Genomic DNA, 21444 nt, shown 5'->3' with positions numbered 1-21444 from the left:
TGTTTTAGCTTCATAAAGACAAAATGATTACATAATTGTAGTTTAGACCTCCAACAAGATATTATGTTAGCAGTTAGCCGAGCAAGGATTATGCAAACAGTTTCCGTGATTATATTGTTGAAAAGAGATCCTTTGAGACTTTTAAAAGGGGTTTAATGCAGAATACGTATCGTAGGTTTATTGTAATTGGAGTGCCACTGTGCTCAGTATCAGTACCCCAAAGAACTGCTTGGACTGCAAAGTGCTTCAACTAATGTTTCAGGCAGGTATTACAATTTTCTGACTGTGTTGTTTCATACATGTTTTCAGTAGAACCAGATTGTTGGGATTAAAATAGTGACTGTTTTCCAGAATATGGGTAAACTTTTTACTATTTGTGGCTTATGTTTTCAATGAATCCATAGAAAACAACACACACACTGTTTATTTGAGGATTAGTCACATCGCTGTGCAGTACTCTGTTCAATCTTTGTATTATCTACTGAAAATTGTACTCTCTCTTGCAGTCTATATGACATTCCTCAAACAGTCATGAAAACAAATCTATTTTAAATTGCTTTTTAATTCTCTGAGTTAAATTTTTAAGCACCTTAGCCATACTAGCCAAAGCGACTAACACTGAATCTTATTCCCTGAGTGAGAGCTTCTACACTGAAGAGTGTTTGTCCGGGTTTGACCTGGTATTGTGTGTTTAATGATTTACAAGAAAAAAAAACAACCTGATTTTTCTGTTTCTGACAAGCTAACCACACAGATTTATTTATAAAACACAGAACAATAAAAAAAACAAAAAAAACATAAGAAATATAGATTAAAACCTAAAGGGATAAACTTGCCTGTGCGTTCCACACATGTACAGTCATGGTAGATGATTAGCATGTTAGCATGCAGCTGCCTACGTAGCGTCCCCACAGCTCTCTGCTGTGTCATTGAGTTTGGACAACCGGAAGGGCGGAAGACATGAGAGATGGGAGTGGGTAGAGGATAAAAACTGAATGAAGGACAGAGATAGAGGTTGGGAGGAGCTCTGGATGCGCATGTGTGTGTGATCAGGTTATACGTTGACAGAGAACACACAGTCAGGAAGGTTGTTGGAGCAACCTTGATACCGCGTGTGCTCATCCAACTGAAAGCGAGCATGTCTTGTTTTTCATGTGAGATAAGTGCCTGAAATTGGACGGCTGGATCATCCAGAGGCCTCTGCTGCTCATGTTACACCGGCTTGAGTTTCACCTGATGTTGACAAATGGAAATAGCCGTCTGGTCGCACTCTGCACGTGTCTGCGCCGCGCCGCACACTCAAAGACGGAAAAGTTTGATTTCGCCCCGGTTGTTTGGCTTCTCTGTGTTCCTTCCTTCTCCTTATGCCACCGGATCGCGGGGAAAAGCTGCAAACTTTCCTGCCGGTGAAGGACAAGTGAGGGAGGGAGGGAGACAAGGAGAGGAGGTGGGGGAGGAGGAGGTGGAATATGAATAGGGCAGTGGAGTGAGTGCAAAAAGGAAAGAGAGGAGGGAGAATAAAAGAGGAGCGTGCTGACAAAGGCCCTGAATCACTTTGCTTTGCATTTTAAAATTCACAATCTTCTCTAACAGAATTTCCACCCTTCAAAGCGACTTTATCCTCGACTGATTTTTTGAAACCATCCCTTTATTTTTCTCCTTCTTTCACATTCGGTCATTCTTGTTTTCTAGCCCCCTTTACTCGCCATCTCCATCCTATTCAATGAAATGAGTTGTGCGGTAGAAAGCAGGGGAGGAGGGTGCGAGTGCTTCTAATTGAAATTCTTTACAGAGTCTCCATGGGAATAGTAAACTTTGCAGGGAGGGACAGAAAGACAGTGCGGGCGGACAAACGAGAGGGAACGAACGAGCTGGGAGAGAGCTGGACAAAGTTTATGAGAAGTGAAGTGAAAGAAAGACAAACAGGGAAGAGTTTCTACCAACTCCTCCCGATTTAATTCTGATGCATCCATTTGCATTTTGTTTAATTTTTGCCGTCTTTCTTCATCTGTGCTCTCCTCGCAGTCGCCTCCTTCGTCACCTGTCAGCCCTCCCGGTCCTTTGTCCCCCGTCCACCCTCTCCATCTGTTTTCCCTTCTTACTCTTTTGCTGAAGAGGGACAATGGCACCCCATGCTGGGCAACGACGTGCGAGCCCTACTATGTCCAAGCTCATGTCTTCTCTGCTTTGTTTCCCCAGGTCGACGACGCTATGCTCATGTTCGACAAAACGACCAACAGACACAGAGGTAACAGTTACGCACACAAACCTGCACCTTATGTAAAGATGCGTTGGCATCATGAGATTGGGGCCCTGGGAATGAAAGGAGAAGCAGCGCGATGGAGTCATTAGGTGAACCGCCGCGAAGCAGGCTGCGTTTTTCCTCCAATCACATCACTTTGTCTCTCCTCCGCTCTTGCCTCTCCCCTCCTGCTCCATTTATCTCTGTCCGCTCCGTGGGTGAGGGCAGGGCCCGCCGAGGGTCGCCATACAGAGTCAAGATGGCTATGGGCGATGATGTAACTTAACGAGACAAGCAAGAGGAGATGAAGGCAAATGGGGACGGGGAGAGAGAGAGAGAGAAGAGCAGTGAAACTGATGATCATCTGGGATCAGTTTTGAAGAAACCACACCCACTCTAACCCCCTTCTCTATTATTCTTATTTCTGATTGACAACCGTGGCAAGCAGAGGTCACCTCCCCGCTCTGCGCTTTGTGTTTCCAAGATGAATGCGGAGCAAGATGTTGATTTGATCGCTTGTTTTGTTAGATGTGGAGCCACCAATGATGTCGTTCTGTGTTTTTATTATTTAATTTTTTTTTTTGTTTGTTTGTTTCTGTTTATCTGTCTCTTTTTAGGTTTCGGTTTTGTCACTTTTGAAAATGAAGACGTGGTTGAGAAAGTTTGTGAGATCCATTTCCACGAGATCAACAACAAAATGGTACGCAGCTGAGAATTATTTCCACAAAGAGGATGTGTGTAATTTTCAGCTAATTGGTTTCGCTTAAAACTGATAGGCAGCAGTTTGTCCCAGTGCTCCTAAAGTAACATATTATGTTATCTATATATTTGTTGTAAATCTCTATTTTTAGTCATTATTTTGATTTACATAAATATAAATAATGATAAATATATAAGAAAGACTTGCTTAATTTCCTGCAGAGTAGTTTTCAAGTCTTTATTGTGCAGAATATTAACAGATTTTTACATCCTGCCTATATTAGCTGGTTAATTATCCATGGAAGTTTGCTTGTTAGAGCCCACAATCTGCATGCTGATTATACGTTGCTAACTGCAGTTTTAAAATAGCATTACCTTAAATTGGAGCTATTGGTTTAGTTCCTTTTTCTCCGATGCACTTAGTTTTTGGTTTTTCCAAACAGACAAATGTATATGTTTTGTGAGTGGGAGTGGAATAATGGTGGCCTTTTTTCAGTCCGTTGACCAGCAGTGTGCAGCAACAAGTGGGGGAGATTCACTACTGCATTTTCTTTCGCATCTTACAAACAGACTTTAATCTCTAGCATGTTGGAAAATTTAAGCAGTTTTAACCGGTGCATGTCTATGTGAAACTTACAAACTTATTTTGTGCAGATGTGTAAGTTTTAATAAACTCCCATTAATGTTTACTTTGGTTTAGGTGGAGTGTAAGAAAGCCCAGCCCAAAGAAGTAATGACGCCGACAGGCTCCGCCAGGGGCCGCTCCAGAGTGATGCCTTATGGGATGGACACCTTCATGCTGGGCATCGGCATGTTAGGTATGATCCACAGCTAAAAATACAGAAATGAACAAATGTAACCTGCCATAACTGGAGAGTTTTTGAAGTGAAACTTTGAAAATGGCTGCATTTTTGTAGATATTTGCCTCAAAACTTGCAAGTATGTAAAACCTCTTAATAATTTGAAACATCTCCCTCGTCCTAACCCTACTAAGAACACATTTTGATTGTATCCTTGGTACACCTAATGCTCAAAATGGTTGAAAAGGCAGATGCTAACTCGACTATTGCTAGTGGCTAACATTTAGACAGCATTCTCACAACATTTACAAAATGATTTTATGTTGTCTGTGACTCTCGTAGACTTTTGACTTTACATCATCAAACAAGTCTAGCTGAAAAAGTGCTGAAATTGAACTTCTATGTCAAGCTTAGCATAATTAGCAGCTAACGGTTAGTTAGCCAGTCCCTGTAACTGTTGATTATGAACTACAGATACAGTCCAGTCTCATCAAAAACTGTGAAATACTCCTTTATTTGTTAGGAAATATGTTAGCATTGTAGAGGATAATGGTTACCTTTTTTCTATCTATATTTTGCTCCCAGTTTTTACAATTTGTATTTTGTCTGTTGCCCCTATATTTTGTGAGCTGGAAATGATCCATTGAGTTTAAAAACTGGATGTAGCACCTTAGTTAAACGCTGAACTGTAGTGCTTCTTGTCTTAATCGTTACCCACCCATGGTTTACAAAGTGTTCTTGATTGTTCTTCTTTTTTTGTCTCGCCACACGAACAATTTAAAAGTGGTGGAGCTTTTTCAGTGTCGACAGGCCTGACAAACATAATCATAATTAACATAATCAATTTGAACTTTTGGTTAACTTTCCACAATAACAGTAAAAAAGACAAAAAAAGTCTCAATAATTTATAAATATATCTATCTATATAGAGATATTTATGTATGTTTAAGCATGAGTAAATGATTTACTTTGGACTAAATATGTACTCTTGTATTAATTTTTATGTTGTGGAGGCTTCATAAAAACACCGACTCAGAGAAAGATGGCCAGTGTGTCTTGAATCGAGCCCTTCGCTTTGGTGCTAGTAATGTCTCATTAATGATGTATGTCAAACACAGAAGTCAGAGTGAAGGGCTTTTATTGGAGGAAAAGGCATTTGAAGATATTTTCATTGAGAAAAAGCAGGAGCTCTGTTTTGTGTGGCTGTATTACTCCCCCTACTGGCCATTTGAGAAAACTCTGCGGTCAGTAACAAAAGTCTGTAAGCGTTTTATAAAGGTTTGCGATAGTTTAAGATTGGAAATTAGTGTCAAACATTTTTTATTAGGAGGATATCTTCTGTTTTAAACCCTAATGTTTTTACACGAGAAATTGACCAAGCACATTATTTTCTCTTTTATTTTTTTTTTTTTACAGGCTACCCAGGTTTTCAGACTACTACCTACACCAGCCGCAGCTATTCTGGGATAGCACCCGGATACACTTACCAGTTCCCAGGTACATTTGTTTTAAATGTCCAACACATTGGACGTCTGGCTCCTTGCAACTTTTTCAGAAGGTTTCCGAAAGCATATGGCGTTGAACAACAACAGCCCTTTTTTCCTCTCTAACTTTTGTGTCTTGCCAAAAGCAAGAGACCAAATCTGGATTGAAAGTGATTTGTCTTTCTGTTTGTTGGTTCAAAAGTTCACTTTTTTTCTTTCTGAACCTAAATATGAGTTGTTAATATTTTCCTTTAAATTTGTACATCTGTTTCTTCTTTCCTCTTTGGCGATTCTGTTTATTTGATCTACTTATGTAACTCCCTTTCATTGATAGCTCCTCCTTTTCCTTTCGCTCCTGACTTCCTGCCGTCCTTAAAGGATTTCTTTTTTTTTTTTTTTTTTTACTTTCAGTACTTGTGCCTTCATCTTGCTGTTTTGTGTGTCTGTGGCTTTGTAGTTTCTCTGGTGGATGGTGACTGTATTTACAAAGAGCTCTCTCTCTTGACCTTCTCTGTTTCTAGAGTTTCACTTAGAGCGGACCCCCCTTCTGACATCATCCCACCCCCCTGAGCTGGCAGGTCAGTGACTCCTTTCTCTTCTAAAGGCCAAGGGAGTGGAAAAAAAAAGAGCCATTTAGCAGCAAAACATCAAACCAAACTGTTTGCCCTTGGAGTCTTTGGTGCTAAATAGAGATTAAAAACATCACAGGAACCTTGTTTGTAGGAAAAGTTGGTGCTGGATGTAGTTGTAGTAGTTTCTGATTCCAGTCAGAGCTTTGTGGCCAGTTTCTGAACTCCAGCTTTTTTAGGAACATAATACATATATATATATATATATTTTTTTTTTCCACATTTTGATGCATTCAGCCATCTTTATTAGTTACTTACATTAGGAATAAAGGTCGACATCACACTGTGTGTGCGAGAACACAATTGATTAAAAGCATCGTTTTCCTGTTTTAAAGCAAAGACAAAATGATTTGAAATGTACACTTAAGCTTTGGTAAGGGTTGGGGTGTTGGCAGGATTAGTGTGTTAGTATTAATAACTATTAACAACACCCTCTGTTTTTCCGGAAAGCTATGGTTCTCAAACTGTGGCTTGCGTCTTGCTGGTGGTACATGGGGTTCTGCAAAGAAATGTCAGTCATATTAACTGGTTTGGAAGGTGAATTAATAATGTACTTCTTAGTGTTTTGCACTTTCAAACACTCGCAATCTAGTTGGTACTATTTGTTGACGATTAAATGAGATGAAAATGTTCGCAAGTGTTGAAACATCTTTCTTATTTATTTATTTATTATAAAATGTTATATGCTACGGAGCCATGTTGGAGCTTTTCCGTTGTTTAATCCATCTAAACCAGGGGTCTCAAACTCAATTTCCCTGGGGGCCAATGGAGGTAGAGTCTGGGTGAGGCTGGGCCGCATCGGGTTTTCCACAAGAAAAGCTCTTACAAAAACATTCCAATGTTAGCAAATGACTTTATTTTTATTTTTTAAACACAAAATAAGATGAAAAAATAAATAAATTAACAATTCATAAGAAAAAAAATTAATCAGTAATAAATAAATAAAATATAATAATAACACAGCAGCTATAGAAGACTAGATAAATGTAATTATTATAATTCAGATTCAAATGGCCGTATTAACAGTTCTTTAACCTTTAACTTTCTGAACATGAATGGAACATTGAACATAAACTGTTATGAATATAACAGTTTATAAACTGTTTCTTCTGCCTACTTCTTACTGCTAGAGGTCTGGCAGCGCTTCCTCTCGCATAGCCGAGCCACATTTGGCTTAAGGGAGGAGGCAGTTGAGACCCTAAGTAGAGCTTGAAGATGCTCGTCAGTAAGTCTGGACCTGTACTTGGACTTATTGAAGTTCAAGGTAGAGAAGAGCTTTTTGCACAAGTATGTGCTCCCAAAAAGACACATGGTCCGCTTGAACATTCGGCAAAGCTCAGGGAAGCTGGGTGGCAATTCTCTCAAAAATTGCCCAAGCTTGTCTGCTTTTCCACTCACCTCCCTGAACTTGGCTTTGAGTTCAGAGTGGCACTGCGGGTCAATGAGCTCCATTTGAAGCACTGTAATTGGTAAGTTAGTTCAGCTCCGCACACAACACTGAAAAGTGCCAATCATATCAAACCTGCGGGCAGTGTTGGTATAGTTACTTTGAAAAAGTAACTTTAATCAGACTACTGATTACTTCTTGAAAAAGTAACTTAGTTAGATTACTGACTACTTGATTTGGAAAGTAACTAAGTTACACTAAAAGTAACTTTTTAGTTACTTTCAGCAGGTGCTGACAACACTCCGCCTCCTGTGAAAACAACCCGTTCTCACTCCCAACTCGTCATATATTGACGCGTGGGACGTCCTTTCGCGTCAATATGTGACGCGAGGGGTTTTACCTTATGCCTTACCGTAATTTTTTCCCTAAACCTAACCAATTTGCGGGGTTTTGAAGTTTCGGCAGTGTTTGCGAGGACCCTTCGCATGAATAATCCATGTAAAACATGCGACCTTCCGAAATTGTCAAATTCGTCAACATTTTACGGTGAAGGAACCTGCCCAAGTCGTCACATATTGACGCGAAGGGGTTACCCTTCGCGTCAATATGTGACGCATGGTCAGACGGCGTCCCAACTCGTCAATATATGACGAGTCAGGTGTGAGAATGTGTTGGTGAAAATCACATTGAGCTTTGCCAATACTTTTTTGTAAGCTATTTTATAATGGTAACATCAACAATGTGTCTCCACTGATAAGGTTGAACTGAAGAGGAGATTGTAGAAAAATAAAAAACGTGAGTAGTTTGTGTGGTCCACTGTTGTCTGGAAAACTCTAAGAAGGATTTTAAAGCCCCCCCTCCCTCCCAGCCTCCAGGTTCTGCGTTACGGCCCTGCATTTGGTGTCACTGCGCACAGAGCTCCTCCTGCAGCTCACAGCTCAGATGGCTGCACAGATTTGCGACACTTATCTTAGTATTAATAATTAGAATTAAGTTGCCATTATAATTATTGGCAACTACGGACACGTTCATTCGTGGCTGTTTTCACGTTTATTGCGCTGTTCATATTAGTCTCGATGTTTGCAATTTTCTGGAGCGCAACGCGAAGCTCGACGTCATTCAGAGGTAATATATTAACTTGACATTAACAAAGACACAGCGGGACGGATCATCTGAGAAATGATGAAAAGGAGAGACTGAGTAAAACTACCTTAATGACGGACAAATTCTGGGATTTATTATGAGTCTCTGCTTATTTCCAAGCCCAAATGAGCAACTTCACGTTCAAAAACGAGCCCAAAAAGCGCAACCCGCCACTCATTAAATCGGCAAGCGACTTTAAAAAATGAAGCCCAAAGCCGCTTATAATAATCGGACTTGGCGGCAGAATCTCAAAATAGTTCCAGTTTTTCCACCAACAAAATGCGCATCTCCCTCCATTGTTTACATTTCTGTCGCATAGAGACGTCGGTCACTCGACAAGACGAGTAGAGGAAATACGATTAAATAACAAAAGAAGATAGTAACGCAAAAATGATTTTGATAAGTAACTGTAGTCTGACTACTGGATTTGAAATAGCAACGCGTTATATTACTCGTTACTGAAAAAAGTGGTCCGACGTCAGTAACGCGTTACAAATTAACGCGTTACTGACATCACTGCTCGCGGGCCACACTAACATTTACCTTTCATATTAAGGTGGGGGCCACAAACTATCGTCCCGAGGGCCGCAGTTGGCCCGCGGGCCGCGAGTCTGAGACCCCTGATCTAAAAGCTTGGAGGTTTCAACTTTTGGGTAAAAGTGTTACATATTTATGATCAAGCAGTGTTGATAGATATTATCAACATATTGAGAGGGCTTTTAAAAAGTAGAGACCCGCTTCCCCAAAGAATGAAACTCTTGCCATGTTGCAGTTCCGCTGTTTTGCCTGTTTGCATTGTAAAAACGTCTCACACAACCAACCCGCACCGCATCATTTCCGGGTTCCCTTCGCTCCATCTCTTTAGATCCAACAACGGGCTTTTGGGCTTTGGGCTCGCCGACTGGAGGTGGAAACGCTCTCCTGACTATAAAAATAGCGAACCGAACTGACCTGTTCTGGAGAACACAGTGAAGAAACGAGATTTTCTGAAAGCTGCCGAGATTCTCGCGTGTATTCCTTGAAGTCGGTGCCAGGTCGCTTTGCTGCATCAGCAGCTTGGCGAAACATTTGCCTATAAATTGATATTTTGTGGCAGAGAGCTGTTTTTTTTTGTTTTGTTTTTTTTGTGTATGAGAAAATCGGGGTCAAAATAACCTAAACTGCAAAGGTTCAAGATGGTGAAACAATCAAAATACAACACTTTGATGCAGCCTAAACCAGAGGTCTGCAACTGTTTAAATTCAAAGATTTTAAACAGTTCCCTGTTATTTACTAGAAGCCCTTTGCTTCTCGTAAATTAATTTCTCTTGAGCTGTAAAACTTTTCAGGAAAAAAAATCAAATAAAATCAGGGTTAATTATATAATTGCCACATAAAATATGTGTTTCACTGTTAAATTAAAAACCAGTTGCATTTCTATTTCAGGGATTTAGAACAATGAAAACTTTGCTTTTACAACAAGCAGATCAACCAGATCTCTACAAAGTATCAACCACAAGCCGTTAAAGGGCTGAAATGAGGTCAAAACCTCCTTCTCTTTATATAACACCTATTTTAGTCAATGTGTGTTTACTGTCGCGTAAGTACAAGAGCCAAAGAAAACAAAGTAGCTTTGTTATTTTAGTTCAACCTCAAAACCACAGTAAATTGATTTGATCCAAAATAATACTAACAAGGCTAATTCCAATTTTGTGAAAGAAAATTAGTTTTCCGTTAATCTTATTCTGTGTGAAGTTTCCATGCAGATGCTAAATCAAAAAGTGTTGTGCAGAGAGGACGGCAGCCACCATACAAGATTTTGCGTTTTAGGTTTCGTAAATATTTGTACATGGATTAAAAAAAAAAAAAAAACAAGATTAAAGTCAGCAGAATGGTTCAATTTTAGCCTGAAAAAGTAGAGAAAATTGTGCATTAGCTTCAGTATGAGCCGGTGTCAGTCCGTGGTTAACGTATCGGTATCGGTTTGATGCGTAAAACTGCATCGATATTATTAACCGATACATTTCAGGAGGGTGGCGACAGGGTAAGTGCAATAAACAATATCAGTGGATCTCGGTTATCGCCGGTTATGAATATCGGATATTGATCTCGGCTCAAATGTTCCAGTGGTTGTACTTCTTTCTCCTGGTCTGTCCTATTGAACAGAGCGATGCTTCACATTTGGTTGACTCATGGTCAGTCGGAGCGACGGCAGCGCTGGTATTTATAACTCTTGAAAGCTCTGCTGCTGGTTTGGTTCCTGTGTGAATAAGAAGCTCATTAGGAAGAACGTCTGGCAGCCGCCGAACACGCTGCCTACAAAACCTGAAATAAACCTTCAGTTTTTTTCTGTAGCACTTTGTCACTTTTAAACCATGGACCTAAATTTGTTTATTTCAAAGTTTGCTGGAATACAACAACAAGCAACACCCCAAACTAGGGCTGCAACTGATAATTGTTTTACTAATCGATTATTCTGATGATTGATCGGATAAAAAAAAAAAAAAGGCCAAATTCTGAAGATCTTTTTTTTTTTTTTTAGAACCACGTGAGCTTAATTTACAACATATTAGAAATGTAATCTAAAAATGCAAATAAATAACTTAAATTTTAATAAGAAAATAAACATTTTATTGTCAAAAATGCTATAATATTCCATTGCTTAGCCCTTCATTCAACATCAATACAGTGCAGGAGTGATCTGTTGACTATTTTTGTTTTTAATTAACCAAATTATAAGAGCAAAAGTTGTTTCTGCCTTTCTTTTCTCTCTCTTTTTTAAAATGTTTTACAGAATTTGAACGCAGTGAAGCTAAAACTAGGACACCTGAGGAGTTCTGGATGGAACGGATTTATTTAAAGAAGGGTTTTTTAACCTTAAATTGTTTATATTAGAGTCTGTACACTACTTAACGACTAATCAATTACTAAATTAGATGAAAATTATTTCAATTATCGATTCATCATAATTAATTGTTTCAGCTCCGTTCAAGGACTGATGTGTTTTTCAAGCCCCAATAGTTGATTTGCAGATGAAATGAGGTCACAGGGCGAAACTCAATATTAGCTGATGCCTGTTGTCAGTCAGTGTTGGTGAGTTTTACCTCCCAGTTCCTGTGTTGTGGATGGAACCACCTTAAAGGGGAGATTCAGGACTGAGGGACTGTGTAGAGAAACTAAGATAGTAGCAGGTAAAAACTAAATCAAATGTGATATAATGACTGCAGAAGATGCAGCAGACCTGTGTTTCTTCTCTCATGCCTAATAGGAATGAATTTCTTATAAAGATCTTGTGAATAAGAAGTATTTTGCCGTCTCCCGATGCAGCAGGACACATTTAGGTTTGTTTACTTTCTACAAACGACCCAGATTTTAAACCTTCAGGTTCAAATCTTCTCGCTCGGACATGTGACTCCAGGCGTTTTTTGTTTTTTTTTGTTTGTTTGTTTGTTTTCTCCCCCCCATATCTGGTGAACCCAGAGCCAGATGCTTTATGACGTCGTATCCTGGGTTCGTCTTTAACCCTCGTGCAGCAATTGGATTGAAATGCCGTGACAGATGTGTGAGCAGATGTAGATTCAGTCACAGTGAGCTGTAGATTATTGCTTTATGATGTGATATCGGAGAGCGGTCCACAGTGAGACGTTTGTGCTGTAACGCGGTTTGTTGTGTAATCCTCAGCCATTCCCCTCACTGCATACGGACCAATGGCAGCGGCGGCAGCAGTAGTCAGAGGTAGGCCTGCGATTTTGCTTCTTGTATTTGTATGCTTGCTTTAGATTGAATGCTTCCACAAAAGCTTGCTTAGACAAATAAAGGCATATTTTTAGAAGTGTTTGTGTGCGCGTGTGTGAAGCCCTCTGGTGTCCAAGCTTGACTCGTCTCTCCTGTCTCTCAGGCTCCACCCCTTCACGCACAGCTGGCTTTCTGGGCACCAGCAGCCCCGGACCAATGGCCGACCTGTACGCTGCAGCCAACCAAGACTCAGGAGTCGGCAGCTACATCAGTGCCGCTAGCCCCGCCCCCAGCACAGGGTTTGGCCATGGTCTAGGGGTAGGTCATGCCTGCTGTGTTTCAAAAACATGCTAGCGTGCACACATGTGCTCACAAAGAGCGCATTCATTCCTGTCCCTGTGTCCTCAGGGTCCTCTGATCGCCACTGCGTTTACTAATGGCTACCACTGAGGAGGCTCAGGTCACAGAGGATCGGAGGGCTCCTCCTCTGTCTGCTGTTGTGCCAATCAGAACGCTGGCTATCCCTTGATGGCACAATCTGATTGGCTGGCCACAGGTCTCCAGCGGGCTCTCCTGGCACCATGTGGCTCCACCCACCGACTGAAGATCTTTTTAAAAACCAGAACTCTCGTTTTGCTGTACTAATCTCACTTCGACATAACGTCCCCGGTTCTTTTTTTTTTTTTTCCCACCTCATGTAGTGCAACACACTAGTTCCCGCACATCCCACCGTCTTTCCTCGGTTACAATTTCTTTCTTCTATTGAAGCTGAGAGGAGGAACTTGCAAAAAGAAAAAAAAAATTGTTTGAGAAGCTGTTGGAGTAGGACAAAGAGGAGCTGTTTTGATTCATTTTTTAAATGATTTTATTATAATGTGATGTGTTCTTTTATCATGAAATCTTTCAGAAGCTGTTACTGATGTGGTAAAAAAAAAAAAAGACCTGTGAGATGGGGGGATTTTTTAACAAAGGAAGAACAAACCTGACAAAAAGTCCTTTTTTTACGCTGCAACTGTCACTGAAAACACAGATGAAAAAACAAAACAAAACAAAACAAAAATGTATATTTTGGTAGTCTTTAAAAACAAAAACCTTTGTAATATTGTTATTAATATTGACATAATAATGATAATCTGTAAGGTATTTTATTCTGTAATTGGTTTTAAAGCAATGTTTTTATGTCTTCCTGTAAGATATTGTACATAGAGGCAGGGGGGCATGGGGGGGGGGGGGGGTGGCGGGTTCTCATTGGTTGGTTTTGACTGGATGTCATGTGCTACTGTCTGCCAGCATCTCACTACTTTAACAGCATGCATATGGTTAAATGTGCGTACTGTGGGGCCAGTACGCTCTTGTGTCACTTCAGCTCAGTGCTAAAATGCGCACGTTTGGGAGTTTATCTGGTATTTTCTCAGTTAATTGACCAAATCATCCCTTTTTTTTTTTTTTTTTTTGCTTTACTTTACTAAGAGTCCAAAGTTTGACTCTCCCATCTTCATGCAACTTTAAGTTAAACACAATGGACATCAGGAATAAAGGAAAAATATCACCTTAAAGCAATAGAAGAAGCAGTGCAGGGCTAAAGTACATTCATTAGGATCTAATTTGGCCTATTTTTGATATTATTTTTTTTGGTTAATAAACGTGTCACTTCTCTTGACTGCAAGAATGACTTCTCGCACGACCTGTTTGAAATAAATACAAGGGTCGTAAGAATGAATCATAACTTTACAGCAAGTTGCTATTTTTTTAAGATCATATTTACCCTTTTAACGAAGAAAGTCGTCCCTTTTTCTCGCTTCACTCCTTCAAAAATGCAAGCTGGGCTTCTGTGACAAATCACTAACAATCCTAAAGGTGTAGGGAATGCTTTGTGGCAGATTGCTGTTCACAACAATTCAAGGAGCTGACATGTTTGCAAAGTCACCCCCTTTTTTCTGTACTTCCTTAAAAAAAATGCATGTTTGCATTTTTCCATATTCACAACACATGTTTTAGTTAAACACAACACACTTATGGAAGAATAACCTTAAAGCAGGAGGAAAATGAAAGTGAAGTGCCCTCAAGCACATGTTCAGGATACATTTTAGGCATATTTGCTCCATTAATCAATAAAGTCGTCCGTTTTCCACTTTACTTCTTCAGACGTGCAAGTTTGACTCTTGCATCTTCATGCCACCTATTTCAGCGAAGCATAACAGACTTGTGGAAAGAATAGCAACCGTAAAGCAGGAGAAACTTGGGATTCAGGGGGAGAAACGGGGGTTCGGCTTGACTTCCTCTTTTTGAAAATATTATATATATATTTTTTGAGCGGTTCTCTTAATGTTTCTGTTTTTCTGCTCTCTTATTGAAATAAATGTTTTTTGTTATTTTTTATGTGGTGTTTTCCACCGCGACGATAAATGAAGTACATTCTCGGAGAACGCAGTTGTAAAAAAAAAAAAAGAAAGAAAAACAGAGAAAAAGCAAACTAACCACGATCCTGTTTTGTCCTCTTATCACTGTTTGAAGGTGCATGTGGTTGCGTCTGAGCGTGTGTGAGCCCGTGTTTGTGCGCATACATCCAGAGTGTAATATGGAACTACTTCTGGCAGCGGAGGAGCATTTTGATTGCCTTTTTTTTTTTTTGTTTGGTACTGAGAAAAACAAAAAAAAAAAACAAAAAAAAAGAGAGAGTGAGAGAGAGATCACCCTGTTCCGTTTTGACTCGCCTACATTTCTCGCCTGACTTTCTCCTGAATCCGTGCTTCTCTGGAACCAACATATTATTGTTTTAGTGTGATGCTGCTGCTCCTTGTGGTGGTGAGCAGGCAGAGCCCAGGGAGCCAGGAGCGGAACAGGGTGACGCTCCCAGCCGGTTCTGACACGGAGGCTACGAACAAGAAGACTCTGGCTGGCAGAAAAAGCAGGAAAGCTGGAGCAGATTTGCAAAAAACAAGCCGCCTGCTTGTTCAGCCTCCACTTTTTTCTGGCACAGAAAACTTTCCTGATGCAGCCAGTAGCTCCTCTGTCAGACAGGCTGGGGCATGGTTTAAAAAAAAGAGAGAGAGAGAGAAAGAAATAGAAACTACTGCTGGACACCAACACTGTAACTTTTTAAACGTACAATAAAGCAATAAGTTATTTTTTACCTTACAAATGAAAATAGTACTATTATTGGTAATAGCAGACAAGAAGTGGAAAATTCTGCGGCATTAAGACTTATTTTCTGGAAAAAGTGAACTATATTTTTCTGTTTTGAGATGTTTCTTCCCCTTGTATATTGCTTTTAAAGATGCCTTTTGTTTTGGTGATGTATGAAAAAGGGCCAATATTTGGTGTGGAGCTCTGTGTGAGCCTGGGTAAAAATTCAGACTGTCTCTCGCCAAGCTTTCCTTTTTTTTAATTTTTATTTTATTTTATTGTTTTCTGACTATTTCAATTTGAAGTTCCTAATAAATTATTCTAAAGCAATTTGTGATAGTATTCTTGATTATTGATTGTATTTTCTATTGCCAGGCTGTGGTCAGTTGATTTGGGCATCGGTTTTGTAAGGTGTTTAAAATGTAGTAACTTGAAAGCGTTTCAGATTTGGTGACCAAAAAGAAAAAAAATATATATATATCAAACACAGTTAGAAACAGCTAGTAGATTTACTTTCTCCAAAATGTGTAAAAATCCTCATATACATTTTTAATTTTCTCGGTAAAATTCTCACAGAATGTTTTTTTTTTAAACATATATTTTACTTATTTAAGATGCTTTCAAGAAATTCAGTCATTAACTCATAACTTGCTGCTTTTCCGTGTTTGTAGAAGGACAAAACGTTGAGGCGCATCTTCAAAACAGGAAAGAGAAGAGAACACACTACTAAACTAAAGCTTGTTTGTGTTGATTGGACAATTACGACAAAACAGAAAATTACACAAAATTGGTCAAATCTACAGTCAGACCCAAAATAACAGTTTTTTGACAAGCTTGTCGTCAAGCACAGCTGTTACCATGACGACAGAATAATCGTATTTTGCATTATAGACTTTCCACGTTAAAAGTACATAAAATCAAGACTACATTTTTTGTTTCTCACACACCGATTTCTTAATTATTGTGGAGGGACCTGCATATTAGCAACATGCAGCTCTAAAATGTGAGGTACTGTGGGACGCACAAGCTGAACTGCTGCTCCTCTGCAGGTGAAAACCGAATCTGCATCAAGTGGACGTAGAAAACAACTTTCTATGTGAAAATCACGCTGTGCTGTTACTTGCTTTGGCAAGAATAAAAAGAAAATTAGCCCACATATGTGACACCCAGAGGGGTACAGCAGGACAGAGGGCTGGCTACTAGCTGTGTGAGGAGCCAGATCAGATCAGAGGTGGTAAACAGTCTGATCCCCTCACTGACAGTCAGGAGCTGGACTGAGGCCAGCAGGGTCACAGATCATCTTCCACGTCTCTCCTTTTACCATCTCTGCCTACAAACAGAAAAACCTACAGAGGCGAAAACATCCAAGGAACATCATCTGACTCGATCCGCAGACGTCGGTTTCTGGATAAGCTTTGGGACTTCAACTCCTCAAGCTGGATTTCCCTTCTTTGGGCTTATTTCTTAGTCACATTTTATAATTTTAATCAACATTTTTTGGGCTGTTTTAGTGTTTTTTTTTTTTTTTTTTAAATTGTTAAATACTATACGTGTTCTGGACGTCAATGGCAGTCGGTGTGCTTGACTCACAAACAAAAAGCTCCTTAAACGGGAGCACATTTTTTGAGCGTGGCTCTTTGAAAGAGCAGGAACTTCCACCTCCCCTCCGGAGCTACCTTTGTTTGACCATGTTGACGTGCTTTTGTCCAGCATACCCTGTCAACATAGTGGCCCTGGTCTTCTCTGTCATGGTACGTATGGACTACACAGACTAACCGAGCTGGATTTTAACAATACATATCTTTTTCACATAAAATAGCGTGTCAGAGAGGAGAAAAGGAGGAACACGCTAGAGGAAAGGGTGTTTCTAAAATACTGCGGTGACGCTGCCCTCTGACCTGGGAGTGAATCTGTTGGACCCTGAGATGTAACACAGTCACACACACACCTGCTCCGCCTGTCAAACAACTTTATCTTCTATTTTTATCCTCTTACTGATTCTAACGACGGCAGGATTTCAGTCCATCAAAGTAAAACACTGATGCTGCGTTCACCTTTGCCACATTTCAACCACAATCTTTAATGTATCTCATTGTGTTTTCTCTTTTTTGTTTGTTTTTGTTATAGACCAACACTCAGTACTATATAAAAGTGAAAATAACAGATGATTTCTTTAGATTTCTTTGACAAATAAAAATAGGAAAAGTTTGGCACCTGTTTGTGTATACAGCGTTCACAAAACTTTCCAGCTTAGTCTGACAGTAGGAGCGTCTCAGGGAGGACGTTTTTGAAATGCATGACGACGTTCTCGCGCGCTGCAGATTTGTATCTATTTAAAAGACACAAATAATTATATCATTTTCTTTTCACTTACCAATTACATTCTGCTTTATTTTGGTCAATCATATAAAATTCAGATACAACACTCCAAAGCTTGAGGTTGTGGTGATGAAGGGGAAAGATTTGAACATGAATACTTTCTGCAAGTCACTGTACATTTCTAAGTATATTTGCTCTTTTTTTTCTCTTCCTCATTTAAAGAAGTTATGAACAAAAATGGGAATTTAAAGGCTGCAATACTGAAGAAAATGTATGTTTACAGTACCAAGTTTGTGTGTAATAAATCTGTTTTGATGTACGTTGAGATTAGATATGTATAAGCACTTTAAGTTGCCTTGCGCCAAACGTTGCTGTGTAAATAAAGTTGCCTTGCCTGCGCCTGTCTTTTATTTCCCAGTCCAGAAACAGTTACTATCAAGGTGACTATGACGGTTCCAGGAGGCTGGGCAGGAGCGCCTTATACGTCGCCATAGCATCAATCATCATCGGCCTTCTCGTCATCGCCATCACCTGCATCGTTCATTTCGCCACAGTAAGTCAGACAGCCTGGCTCGATCAGCGCAACGCAACGTTTCGCTCTCAGCTGTTCTGACGGTGGTGTTGAGCAAACAAAACGCTGTAACATGTCAGAGTCTTTAACAGCATTGTCCGTGCTGGAGACTCACTCGGTCTGCAAAACGCCTCGGCATGCCTTTCTAAGAGCTTCTATCGTCTTTGTGTTTTATTGTACGTCTGTGTGTCTTTCAGATGGATCATTAGCACTGAGAGGAGGGGAGAATAAATATGAGACAAAGCAACAGAAACCGCTGGAGAATGGTATCTGGACTGGCTCATGTTACTTTCCCCGCCGTTGACGGGAAATGACTCATTTCTACTGCTTTCTATAGCTCACTTTATCATCTTTCCTCTTTTCATTTGAACAATCAATATAAATGTGATATATTTCTACGCTAGGTACCCCACTTGATTTCTACTCAAATGTAGAATTCTAGAAGCAACGGAAATCTAAGAATTTTAGTTTCTACAAGGCAAAGACAGTGGTGTATCTTTTCAGCACAAATTCAGTCTGAAGACAGTGCTCCAATCTGTAGCTAATTTCTTGAAGCCATTCCTTGAATTTAAAAAGATCAACATTTATCTGCCCTACCCAAATAGAATGCTCTGTTGTGTTTCCTATTTTGAAGAGAGCCAGAAAGTCATGTATTATTTATTAATAGTCCTTTTTGACTCTCTAATTATCCTAAAAGAAAAATCCACTTCCATTTGTGCCAAGGATTATTGTCCGGGAGATTTAGCATAGTAAGTACAGTACACCAATGAATTGGAGGACGTTTTCTGAAAACCGCAGTATGAAATTATACTATGCACTTATGGTTCGATTTATTTTAAGGCTTTTTACACATCTTTACCTGAGGTACCAATGATTATGGAGGTGTCTGTATTTGAGTGTGTTGATATTACAAGGTAAATAACTTTTCTCGGTAAAGTATGACTTTTTCTATAGCAAAAATGTGTCTTTTCAGCAAAGATTTTTGTTTACATTCAACTTATTCAAATACACCATGCTATAAAAATTTTTTTTGAACTCTAATAATTTTCTTGTTTTTGATCAAACTTGGTGTTGCAGATGACCACGCATATTTTAACATCAGACAAAGACATCCTGTCAGGTCCTGGATTGTTTTGGGGTTTGATTTTTGTTTCAATATTCTGTGTTCCTTAGGCTTTTTGTTTGATTAGCTTTGTTTTTGTTTTACTTTAGTTCAGTGCTTTCTTAGTGATTCTAGTTTATTATATTTATTTCTTGTGTCTAGTTATTCTGTACTTAAATAATCTTTCCTACGTTTAGTTATTTTTTAAAACAAGATTAATTTTTTTAGTCCCCGGTGTGCTCTTCTCAGCCTGCCTTATGCTCTCTCCCCTCACACCTGGAACCTGTTAGATAATCAGCCCAGGTCCTTTGTTTCGTCATTCACTCTCCCAGTACTAAAACACCTTTTTCCCCTCTCAGTCTTTGCTGGTTCCTCCTGCTAGATCCTGTTCCCAGTCATGCTTTTTATGACTTTGTTTATCCCTGATGCTTTTTGTTCTCCTCTGAGTCCGTGTTCTCCCATGTTTTTCTCGTTTTTTTTAGCCTTTGTTCATATTTTTTCATTAAATCTTCAAATCTACTCGCCACCTCAGCCTCTCTGCTTTTGGGTCCTCTTCAACCAACACATCATGACATATCCTAAGTAATTACAAAATTGTGTTTTCAAATTATGATTTAACTTCTCAAACAACTGACCAAATCACTTGGCCCTATGTGAAAAGGCTCCTGAATCTAACAGCTGTCACCAAGTATTTGTGATAATTGGTGATCTATTTTATTGTTGTGGAGGGCCCAGCCATTGTACTTTTTCAGGTATATCCAAATTGGTTATTGGACAGCCTGTTTATTTTAATAAATAACATCATTATATGAAAACCTTTTTTAAAATTCAGTTTATGTTTGAAATTATTTTGGGAATGATCTGAAATATATATAGGCATAATAAAAAACAAAACAAAATCAGTAGCAATCTGACTTTAAGGTGGAAAATGCATTTTCACATTTCAGTTCAGTTAGCAGCTCAGTGAAAGAAAACTTTATTTCTAAAATGTATTTTACATTACTTTTGTATTCCAAGAACACTTTGTTTTTTAATTACGTTAGATTCATTCTTTGGACACTTGGAGGTCATACTTAAGTGATGTAGTAAATTCAGCCTTGATTTGGACTTGGAACATCCATTATTTTAAGGATACTCAGAATTCATACAGCTGATTGTCAATTTTTTTTTTTACAATGTTAAGAGTTTTTACACAGTCTAAAAACTTGCATCACTATGTGTGTGAAGTAACCTTTGAACTAAAAAGTTGATTAAAGTCTGAATAGCCGGTTTAAAAGATCTAACGCTTTAAATCTTTTGAAGTACCCAAAAGGACTCCTTTCCTTACTTCACTCTGGAATTACAAAGAAAAACTACAATGTCACTTTGATTTTGCTATAAGTGTTGATGTCAACTCATCCTCAGCTCACATACCTGCTCAGAGTGACAGAAGTTTTTACCTGCAGAGTTCAAACCCTGACAGAGGTCTGTAGTTCTTGTCTTTGTTGTGTGTCCTGTCAGTCATGTTAGGGAGGTTCTGGTCTGGATTTTTTCAACACCAGTATTGATTCAACTCATTTGGAGACTTCTAGTCTGATTCTTTGCCAAAATTATGCCATGGTCATGAAGTAAAATTACATGTTTCACGGCTACTGCTTTGATATTGTGCCCTACTTAGCTCACACACCAACCATGTTTATGACAGCTTTAACATGCTTCTCCAATATGATTTTAACTTTCTAAAGAAAGCTGCTGTAGGCTAATATTCTAACACATAACATGAAACAAACATGAACACTTCTTTCTAAACATACAGTGGAGGTGTCAAACTACCGTCTTCAAAAAGCTCAAGAGTCCCTTCTGCTAATATCTTCAAGGGAAGCAGACTGCTGAAGTACTAGGCTAACATTAGCATGGTTATGCTAGGTTCTTTATGTGTCTCGGTGATGTATCAGAGGAGTTCCAGTTAATTGTGCTCAAATAAAAATAATAAAAAAAGCAAAAGCTGTTCTCCTACTTTACAAACTTTATGATTCGCTTGATATATTGGAAAATTATTTGATAAGTGTTTCAGCTGCTCTGTGTTTAGCTGTGTTTAACACAGGCTAGCAGCTGCCAGCTCCTCAGTAAGGAAACCAACTACCAAAAGCCGCACAAAGTCGCTAAATAATCTCAATTGAAATATACATTGGAGTCAAAAATGCAATAAAAGCACTGAAAATATGTTTGATAAATCTTATTTTATTTAA

General features: G+C 39.2%; 2 protein-coding genes across 2 annotated transcripts in view; both read left to right on the top strand.

The window, feature by feature from the left end:
* Positions 1–15297, top strand: part of LOC122834443 (RNA-binding protein Musashi homolog 1-like) — a 35466-nt gene extending 20169 nt beyond the window's left edge. The window contains exons 7-14 of the mRNA XM_044122886.1: positions 2200–2248; positions 2860–2942; positions 3642–3759; positions 5158–5238; positions 5747–5803; positions 12045–12098; positions 12262–12416; positions 12507–15297. Of these exons, the coding sequence (XP_043978821.1) occupies positions 2200–2248; positions 2860–2942; positions 3642–3759; positions 5158–5238; positions 5747–5803; positions 12045–12098; positions 12262–12416; positions 12507–12548 (639 nt within the window). The 3' untranslated portion in view covers positions 12549–15297. The remainder of the gene's footprint in view (positions 1–2199; positions 2249–2859; positions 2943–3641; positions 3760–5157; positions 5239–5746; positions 5804–12044; positions 12099–12261; positions 12417–12506) is intronic.
* An 828-nt stretch (positions 15298–16125) lies between these two features.
* Positions 16126–21137, top strand: LOC122834442 (transmembrane protein 233). The gene is made up of 3 exons (XM_044122885.1): positions 16126–16975; positions 17962–18096; positions 18312–21137. Exons 1-3 carry the CDS (start codon positions 16790–16792, stop codon positions 18321–18323), a joined length of 333 nt encoding a protein of 110 aa, XP_043978820.1. The 5' UTR covers positions 16126–16789; the 3' UTR covers positions 18324–21137.
* Positions 21138–21444: the final 307 nt, after the last annotated feature.

Source organism: Gambusia affinis, linkage group LG07, assembly GCF_019740435.1.
Source record: "Gambusia affinis linkage group LG07, SWU_Gaff_1.0, whole genome shotgun sequence".
Classification (NCBI taxonomy): domain Eukaryota; kingdom Metazoa; phylum Chordata; class Actinopteri; order Cyprinodontiformes; family Poeciliidae; genus Gambusia; species Gambusia affinis.
The sequence above is the reverse complement of the archived record's forward strand: the minus strand, read 5'-3'. Positions and strand labels throughout refer to the sequence as shown.

Coding starts and splice junctions, on each gene's coding strand:
- LOC122834442 (XM_044122885.1), top strand. CDS start 16,790: ATGGCAGTCGGTGTGCTTGACTCACAAACAAAAAGCTCCTTAAACGGG. Junction 16,976..17,961: donor CCCTGGTCTTCTCTGTCATG/GTACGTATGGAC, acceptor TTTATTTCCCAG/TCCAGAAACAGTTACTATCA.